The 9,882-nt window shown below is 43.9% G+C and overlaps 3 protein-coding genes across 3 annotated transcripts; 2 read left to right on the forward strand and 1 right to left on the reverse strand.

Annotated features, from left to right (window-relative positions):
- Positions 1–76: 76 nt before the first annotated feature.
- Positions 77–3,727, reverse strand: LOC135342708 (ZZ-type zinc finger-containing protein 3-like). The gene is made up of 11 exons (XM_064539531.1): positions 3,478–3,727; positions 3,367–3,427; positions 3,236–3,313; positions 3,019–3,186; positions 2,518–2,592; positions 2,366–2,467; positions 2,034–2,138; positions 1,851–1,967; positions 670–732; positions 512–612; positions 77–336 (listed from the first exon to the last, which is right to left on the reverse strand). The coding sequence occupies exons 1-11, from the start codon at positions 3,651–3,653 to the stop codon at positions 177–179; spliced, it is 1,206 nt and encodes a 401-aa protein (XP_064395601.1). The 5' UTR covers positions 3,654–3,727; the 3' UTR covers positions 77–176.
- Positions 3,728–3,738: 11 nt separating this feature from the next.
- LOC135342638 (uncharacterized) lies at positions 3,739–5,917 on the forward strand. Its single transcript, XM_064539430.1, has 2 exons — positions 3,739–3,802; positions 3,967–5,917. The coding sequence occupies exon 2, from the start codon at positions 3,972–3,974 to the stop codon at positions 5,814–5,816; it is 1,845 nt and encodes a 614-aa protein (XP_064395500.1). The 5' UTR covers positions 3,739–3,802; positions 3,967–3,971; the 3' UTR covers positions 5,817–5,917.
- Positions 5,918–7,627: 1,710 nt separating this feature from the next.
- On the forward strand, positions 7,628–9,807 carry LOC135342655 (uncharacterized). The gene is made up of 2 exons (XM_064539451.1): positions 7,628–7,776; positions 7,986–9,807. Exons 1-2 carry the CDS (start codon positions 7,759–7,761, stop codon positions 9,705–9,707), a joined length of 1,740 nt encoding a protein of 579 aa, XP_064395521.1. The 5' UTR covers positions 7,628–7,758; the 3' UTR covers positions 9,708–9,807.
- The last annotated feature ends 75 nt before the right edge of the window (positions 9,808–9,882 follow it).

The following is a 9,882-nucleotide window of genomic DNA, read 5'->3' on the forward strand; positions in this document are numbered from 1 at the left end:
AGTGCCTGTAATTTGTATAGTGTACCATTTTAAGCTTAGCCTTATTTAATACCTAGATAGCATGAAATTGACGACGTGCAAAAAATGAATAACAACATGTTTGTGCAATATGCAATCAAAGCAGTACACATCACAGGAAATGGTGTACAAGAGACCTTTACAGAAAGTTAGTCCATTTAGGATGGTGGGTGAAAGTTTGGGTCAAGATAGTTGAACCCTGTGACCGTTGAGAGGGAGCTATAGTCCTTGTCAAACAGGGCTGACGAGTTGCTAGGGGCAATGATAGACAACATCTGTAGATCATGACTGGGCAAGTGGGTGGAGCTTCGATGGTCACTGTGTGCGTGCGTCAGGGAATGGTATTTTGTACACACAACACAGCCTGAAGCAACCATTAGAGGATCAAAGACTAATTTGGTCAGGTTTATAATTTATATGTTTGTCCATCAGATAGTAAACACATTCAGTCACTGTCAAAACACGTGATGTTGTACACATATGAAAGGCACACCTGTTTACACAGTCACTGCACAATTGTGTTGGGTTCTCCTCTGGGCAGTCAGAGCAGGACCAGTACACACCACTCCCGAGCACCTTGCTACAGCAGCCACACTGCAGGCAACACATACACAACTTAACCACGGGGTTTATAAGGATGTGTTCCCTCACCGTGATGGAGCCTCCACTGCTCTCCTCTGTACCCAGCATCTCAGAGCACTCACTGTCATTGTCCTATGAAAGAAGGGAGAGGTCACACGCTACACACACTACACACTAACATGCATTCCTGACTACAAGCCACGCTCTTTGAAGATAATCACTCTAAATTGTGGTAACATGTGCTTAAATCAACAAGTGGTCCAAGCCAAATAGGCATGTTGTAACAGGGAAGGGAAGGAATGAGTACGGGGTACGGGGTTGGATATGAAGACTGAGTATGCATTATAAACATATTATCTTTATAGTTGACACAGTACACTTTATACAAGTGTTGAATAACGTACTAGTGGTCCCTGAAATCCATTAAATGGGGGAGGGGGTTTGCAGTTGAATATCTTTCAACAGCCGTAACTTCAGTATTAATGATCCAATTTCAAAAATGTTATGATTTTCTGAAAGCTTAGAAAGAGACCTTTCAAATGATGTGTTTAAATCCAAAAATTTGTTGGGCCATAATTAGTCATTTTTCGGCCTTGGACCATGGGCTATAGCCAATGGTATTTGGCTGAAATTGGTAAATTTTTTTATATCCCAAATATGAACATTGATGATACCATTTGAAAGGGCTATTTCTAAGCTTTCAGAAAATCATAAAATTGTTGAAATTGAATACACGAAATTTAAGTTATGGCAGCTAAAGGAGTCCCCGAACCATTGATTAATTAATAGAGGGTTTCGGGGGGTTGCAGTTGAACAGTCGTAACTTGAAAATGTTATGAAAACTTAGACACTAGTTGATAAGATCTACATGGGAAGTACATGGGAAGTACATGGGAAAAGTGCCTCAGAGCAGGTATACTATGGGACTTAGTATACCTGCAAATTTACTTAGTATACCTAGTATTCCGTTGTCAAGTAATTGTATTGTAGTCAAGCGGTTTGTGCATGTGCACTAGTATCTAAATGAGCTAGACACTGTTTTGTCGGTGTCCATGTGATTTAGAAGCCCTCAGCCACTTTAGTACCCTCGCTACGCTCGGGATACTAAATCAGTGCCTTTGGGCTTCTAAATCCCATAGACACCTCCAAAACAGTGTCTAACTATTATTTAGAAAGAGACCTTTTAAATGATGTGTTCCTTCCTTTTTACAACATGCCAATCTCAACTATCCACACTATACAACACTCACTGAAGAGTCATAGTCATCTCCCTGCTGCTGTGTTGGGTCAGTCATGAACACTCGGGGGGCCAGAGAGCTGAAGAAAGTTGAAGGACGACGGAAACCTCCTTTCCTACCACCGCGACCCTGTGAGGGAACATTGTTTCAAGATGTACCCTCAAAGGTAGCTCCTGAATTGTCTTAATCGCTTACCTTTCTCTTTTTCCTGGAGTACCTACTCATGTTGGGCACTCTACCAGGGACAGGCAGTCCAGACTGGGCCAACTTGATGAAGTACTTCTGCACATGAGTTGCCACCTGCACGTGTACAGTCAATGACACTGTATATATAACAGCGGTCATTTTCGTACGGTTCGATTTAGAGCATTAAATCTGAAAATTAAAACGGCGAAATTATTGTGCGCACTAGGTTCTTACCAGGAGTGCTACGTTACCATTCTGAGTTGTACGGATATTTAGAATACGAAATATTAAACTTGGTGGTTCATATGAAATTTTGCACAACAAGTATACTAGCATCGTACCTGTTGTGGTGTGCGTGAGCCGAGAGCCTTGGCTATCTTCTGGTATCTCTTACTCTCCACTTTCTCCGGAGGATATTCCGTTAATAATTCCTCAAAACGAGCCTGCAATGAATGGAATGATAACGGCTTTTCCTTCTCTCACTCATCTCCACCTGCTCCTCTGGTGTCCAGGGCAGTCTGTAAGTAGCAGGTCTGTTGACATCCTTGCTCCTCGGCTCAGTAGAGACCTAGGGATGAGGGGAGGTGTGTGTACACACGCACACACACACATACTGTATTTGTCAGACATTTCTATTTACCCCGGACACTCCTTTGGGAAATTTTCGTTGTTCTACTACAACGGACACTCTAGTGCTTTAATATTACATTTGTTCTGATGAAAAGTTGAGTTACATTCATAGACGGCAAGTAAGACTTAAAGTGCTGCAGTTAGATAGCTTTGAGTAGCTAGTTTTAGATAGCTAGTGCAACTATTCAGTCGCACACTGTTCTATTAAACTTAGCTAGCTCGCATGCCTTGTTCTAATTATTCTGGACACTTCGCATGCTCTATAAAATCTGTTCCAATTATACCTACAAATAATTACTGTCCGATAAATTAGAACATATACGGTACACACGCACACACGCACACACACGCACACACAACATACCAATGGTTTTTCATCCAGACTGGAGATCAAAGGTCGCGAGTGGCCTCTAGTATTGATATAAAGATTCGAGTGTTGCTTAGCGACTTGTTGCAAGCTCTCGATGTAACCTTTCCACTCTATGTTGGGTATTTCCGCCACTGACTGTCGACTAGGCAGAGGGGGGCGTGTCTGTAGTGGGTGTAACCTTGTGACACACCCCCTTACAATGACCTCTCACCCCACTAGTGAGAGCCTCCACAAAAGCAACCGGATCTCTCTCAGCTTTAACCTGACTCTGTATTAAACACTCCATATCCTATATAAGGGGGTTGTGTGCATGTGCTATGTCAGGGTGTATAGTGACGTCACCTTTATGACTTGGATCTTCTGAGCCTCCAGCACAGCGAGCGTCTTGATAAGCCTCTGGTAGCTATAGACAGTGCATGGTAACACACACACACACGTACATAGGTGACTTACTCTAGGTTATTTTTGAGAACGAGTACATCAGAATCAAAGAAGAACCTCTCCTTCGTATTGGGAATGGGTGGACTGCTTTTCTCAGGCACAGAGGGACCTTGGTACACTGGTACAGTCTTACTACCAACACCACCAGCAGCACAAGCACCACTGCTGCTGCTTGTAGCTTCTTCCATGATGAGAGCTGAGAGGGGTTCTCTTGATCTTGGATCGTACGGATCGTCTCTTTGATAGGTACACTTCTTCTCTCCACGTGGGTGTAGTTTGTAGAAGGCGTGTCAGAGAGGGTGTGTGCTCAAGAAAGAGAACTGAGCTGAAAAAGAAGGTAAAAAGACAGCATATACATGCTACAGCTACCGACTGCTGGCTTTTACATACCTATGTACTATGGTTCTATACTGTACTTTAGTGTTCTGTGATATATCCGCCATTTAATATACTGATTCCATCCACGTACACACACACACACACACACACACACACACACAGCAACTATGCTGCTCTACTTGATCCTGGGTGGTGTGTTGTGTGTACTGGCTCTCCTCAAGCTGAGGTTCTGGCTGTCCCGAACTCCAGTCTGCCACGGTCGAAAAGTGGCTCCGTTCATGAAAAACATTCTACAAGATTCAGAGCAAATTCAATACGATCTCAAAGACGTTGTCGTCCCAGTCCTGTTTGGTTGGAAGTTCTCACTTGTAACTTGGTTGAGTTATACGCGAATCGGTCGTCTTCTTCTCGTCCCCTGGTTGCTACGATCTGCTGGAGTCGATCGAATGAGATCCTATTATATCCCTGAGAAACCCACCTACTATCCTAATCCAGCCAAGCCTCCAATGACACGAGATAATTCAAGAGCTAATATCGCCAAGATTGCGGAACTAGTTGAGCGAGAAATCAGTGATGGACATACTGAAGACTTTCATTTTCCGAGTGTTGCTGATTTTGTGCGTGCATATCGATGTGGTAACGTGACTCCTAGTGATGTGGCTATGACGGTGCTGGAGGCCATTGCTAACTCTGACCGAGCAACTCCTCCTCTGAGGGCCATTGTACAGAGCAACAGAGACGTGGTCCTTGCTATGGCCGCAGCCTCCACTCAGCGATGGAAGGACAACAAAACTCTCTCCCCTCTCGATGGAGTACCCGTAGCTGTTAAGGAAGGATTTAGAGTCGAACCATATCCCTTCAGAAGTGGTGGGGATTTCGTTCCTAAAATGTCGATAGGTATACCTGAGTCAGTGGCCGTGGATAATTTGAAGCGAGCTGGTGCTGTGATTATCGGAATGGCTAATCTGCAAGAGTTTGGTACGGGTACACTTGGTTCCAATCCCAACAAATCTCACTCCACTGCACGTAATCCGTACAATACTCAATGCTATCCTGGAGGCAGTTCATCCGGTTCTGCTGTTAGTGTAGCCGCTGGATTTTGTCCCATTGCTATTGGCACTGATGGTGGAGACTCAGTGAGGATACCTGCTGTTCTGTGTGGTGTGGTTGGACTTAAACCAACGTATGGTTTGATAGATACAACTGGAATGCTTCCTCTGTCCTACAGTGTTGGAGTGCCTGGTCCTCTGTGCTCTAGTGTTCTCGATGCTGCCCTGGCAATGGATATCATGAGTAAAGGAGAGGACGGCAATCGATTGTCTCTGGATGGACTGGGAGAGGAGCGACTGGACGGACTTAACATTGGTGTGTACTGGGACTACTTTCAACACGCTGACTCTGAGATAGTCACCCAGTGCAAGGCAGCCGTTAGTAAATTGGAGAGCCTTGGAGCCACCATTGTCAGTATTGCCATCCCTGAACTAGAGGAGTCTCGAGTTGCTCATTCCGTCTCCATTATCTCCGAGTTTAGCACAAGTTTGTTGGTAGACACGGACGCTCATTTTAATGACATGTGTAATGAAACGCTCATGGTATTAACAGCAGGGTACCAAATGCCGGTGGTGAATTTCCTCAATGCACAGAAGCAACGATCGAGAGCTATTGCCGTCCTACAACATCTCTTCGATGATAAGAAACTGGATGCAATTGTGTCACCAGGCACAGCGTGTGTAGCGCCTGCAATACTCCCTCAAGCCCTTTCCCATGGTTCCTCTGATCTACAGCATTCCACCCAGTTGATGCGTTTTGCCTACCTTGCTAATTTGACTGGAGTTCCTGGTCTGGTTGTTCCGGTTGGCTACACTAGTGGCGAGGGCCTGCCCATTGGTCTACAGCTAATGGGAGGATGGTATCAAGAGAACACTCTCCTTAAAATTGGCTGGGCTCTCGAGAAAGGTTTCCCTCGAAACAAACCACAAGTCTTCTACGACATACTCAAGAAAAAGAACTGAAAAACATTGAAGCCAACTATTGCTGTAACTATTGCTATTGCTGCTATCAGAACTGCTGCTATTGCTGACTGAATGTGATGTTATTATTATTTTATGTGCTGTATGTTAAAGTGTCGCAAGCTGCGCTGTGCTAATGCCTCTCGCCATGTTATGCTTTCACTCAAAAATTATTAGAGTGTTAAATATAGTAGTTAAAATTACAGATATACAATCTCACTGACTTGTTCTACATGCATGCATGCATCTATTATTGCAGCCTCATCTTCAGTGCGGCCTGGAATCGAGGCTAAAAGATTCCCTTCCTCCTACGTTATTGACTTGTTGCAGTTCACCCATGTAGCGTGTGGGGGCTCCGGAGCTGTAGGTGGGTGGCCGGAAACTGGTCACTCACTTTCCTGTCGTCTTTCATTGTGATAGTCAACAGGTCTCCTGTAGTCTTTCATTAGATCACAGCCCCTCCTGTAGTCTTTCATTGTGATAGTCAACAGGAGCCCTTCCTGTAGTCTTTCATTAGATCACAGCCCTCCTGTAGTCTTTCATTAGATCACAGCCCTCTGGCCTGTAGTCTTTCATTGTGATAGTCAACAGCCCTGGCTACAGTGGTAGTTTTTTTTTTATATAATTGAAATTTAAATATTGTGAGTGACAGAGAGGCTGGGATGTGTATGGATAATGTGAAGCTATAATTATTCAGAGTTCAAACAGAGAGATTGGTGTCCGCAATGGAAGCAACTAGATGGCCGTTGAAGGATGACTTCGAAAATATAGCAGTCTACACGACACACACAAACACACACAGACACACACACACAAGTCTTTCATTAGGCAGTAGTTCCCTACTGTCTTTGATTAGGCAGTAGAAAACGGTTTTTTCCCATGCTGGATTGTTTTTTAATAATTATGCATGCAATGCGTACACTAGTAGCGTAAAAGGAACGGATGATGCTATGAAAGATTCTGAAGAGACTGCTGCAGCCTTCACTGTGAGTCAAACTAGCCATAACTCGAGAAATAAGCTTTAGTTTGCTAATCGACAAATCAAAATTTGGCTAGAAGCCTATAGAAGCCGTTAGTTTTCGTTGCATTGCAACCGTTGAGCAGTTACAACTGGAACAGACACATAGACAGACAGACAGACAGACACACATAATTATAACCCTCATGCGGCTACAGTGGATTGCAGTGCACTTGCAACAGAGAATTGCCAAACAGCAAAACCACAATCAGATAAATTATTATGAATATCATTATCAGTTTTCTGGAGTTTACTTGAACTTTTCCAAGAGTACTGTACTACTTTATTACAGGTAGAAAGCATAGAGCCAACTGAAAGTAACCAATTTTCAGCAGACACTCATTGAACCTCTCTAGGCATGCCCCCTCCCCCCCAAGAACGATTTAACATGCATGACATTTGTACACTGTATAGTCAGTCAAGCATTCTTGAAATGTATTTCATGCATTTCTAGTCTACTTAAGCTTTCAAGAGTGCTATCATAAAGTATCCATTCTGTACGTATCTATGAGTGAGACTAATAGGAGTGCCCTGAGAATATCTATATAATCGCATGGAGGTGTATGACTGAGCACCTTTTTAGGATTTAATCCCCTGGGCCCAGCTTGTAGATACAATTTGCTCATACCTGTATATGTTTAGGAATAAGCAGATGTTCAATGAGATTTTCTGCTAATTGTAATAAAAATGCAAGCTGAGCTTAGAATTACTATTGGTAATGAAATTCATATCTGGTGGTTTTGCTGTTTGGCAATTTTCTGTTGCAAGTGCACAGCATCCACTGTACGCCTCGAGGCATACTTAGAATGTTGTGGTTTTGTTTGTGTACGTTGTTAGAATTGGGGAAATCCCCAGAGTAGGCTTTCAAAGCTAGCTGGCCACGTGGTCTACAGTGTGCTTATCACTTTCAACAATAGCAGCTGGACAATGACAGATTCTGAACTAGTAAGTGTCTCTAAGTACTTAATACCACTCGCTATTGACTCTAGGAACCACAGAGATGTATGCCTCATAGTGTAACGTTGTGACTGTCATGATGTCTACGTTTTTTAATTGTTATAACAACGCATTTTGTATCACACACACACACACACACACACACACACACACACACACACACACACACACACACATATACTCGTACTCTCATGTAGGAAGACGCTCCACTTGTGATAGTTGAACATCCAGAGATGATGGATGAGCAAGGACAAGACGGATACGTTCTAGTGGACTCTTTCTCAGAGCAAGATCGTGGCGTTAGAATGGACCCAAGGAACAGGCCCAGAAGGGACCCACTAGCAAATAGGCCCAGACCTAGGGGGCCACGTCCACCTCAGGGAAAACGTAACAGAGGCAACAAGGGTAACAGAGGCAACAGAGGTCCAAATCCGTACAACAAAACTCTAAATTTCAAGAGAGCACAGGCCAGAGTGTCACAAGCTCGTGAGGTCCAGAGCAGGTTGCTAATGAAGAGACGATATGATCACGACACCTCCACTGCTGGTGACCATGGCCACTCCCATCATAGACCCTCCAGGGACTCTTATCAAAACATCTACTATGACTCAAACATTGCCGTCAAATTAGTGGGAGGAGAGCCGACAGATCCAGTGCCATACACACAGATCACAGATCAAGATAACTACGCCTCGTATGAACAATCACCAATCAACAGGACGCCTTTACTTGACACTTCTTTACCGATTGTGGACACCCCAACAGCTAACAGTCAGTACATTGGTGGAGCAAGCTATCCCACTAACAGTCAATCGTCTTTTACGAGTATGGATCCAAGTTCAAACAGTATTGGATCTGATCAGTACACACAGCAATATAACTGGCAGTACGGTGGCTCTAACAGAAGCTCCCCCTCAGTGCCTACTTACCTACCCGATGATGTGAGAGTGCCTTCGCTAATGGAAGTTAGTCCTATGGTACCAACTAACAGTACTGTATTCAACAGACTGGGTCATACAGCAAGTAACCAATACCCTGTACAGAGGCCAGCTCAACAGCACTCTATTGTACAACGAGCAAATACTGCCCCCCAAGGACCTACTGTGCAGTTACAACGCCCTCTTCCACCTCGTATGCCAAGACCAACTGTTTCTGACCCTCGACTAGTAGCAAGGAGGGAAAGTGGGCGTGGAGACGAGCCTAACCCTCGGCTGCCCACTCGTACATCATCTAGACAGATATCATCATCATCTAGACAGATAACATCTACACAACAGAGACCATCTAGACGTCGTGCACCATTGATCCAGAGAGGATTCAGGTCGAAAGAAAGGGAAAGAGAAAGGAAAAAAGGTCAAAAAATTAGAAGCCGGCTTAGAAAGGAGCTAGCAAATATACTGGACGCTCAGAGTACCTCCACCCCGGCACTGCAACGAACACCTGCCGTAAAGAACACCACTTCTACCCCTGGCCCAGAGTTGCTACCGACACCTGCCTTTAGGAAGGAGCTGCCTGCCAAACTACAGAGCTATAACCGACCAAGAGGTGCCACTTTGAATACAAATCCTGCTATTAGGCCAGTCAATGCTGCACTGAAGACCCCCGGTCCCTCTCATGCACTGACTACAGCTGTGAGTGAACTCGCCTCTCATATACAACAAGTTCTTAGTAACTCGTCAATCAATTCACGTCATGTTGACACTCCTGACACCTTTTCGCATCAAGTTAACTCACAAGTTATTGTAATTGATGCTGATGAAGTTAAAGATGAAACTAAGCCAAAGACGTCTCGTGATCACAATATTACTAATCTGTTGTCTGCTATCAACGACGGCATCTCCTCCTTTGTTGCTGCCTCAAAGCAAATCACAGACTCTCTGGATAGCCTCAAAAACATTATGGAGTTGAATGAACAATAAACGATTTTCCCTTATCATTTATTTAGTGTATGCATACATTGTCATACATTGTCATGTGAACTATCTGTACAGTAATTGTGTGCAATAATCATTAAAATAATTTTCTTAGTTATGACAAAATGGTACGGATAGTTTTTAAAAATCCTCCTTTGTACAAACCGCAGGTCATGTACCT

Source organism: Halichondria panicea, chromosome 10 (genome assembly GCF_963675165.1).
Source record: "Halichondria panicea chromosome 10, odHalPani1.1, whole genome shotgun sequence".
Lineage (NCBI taxonomy): Eukaryota > Metazoa > Porifera > Demospongiae > Suberitida > Halichondriidae > Halichondria > Halichondria panicea.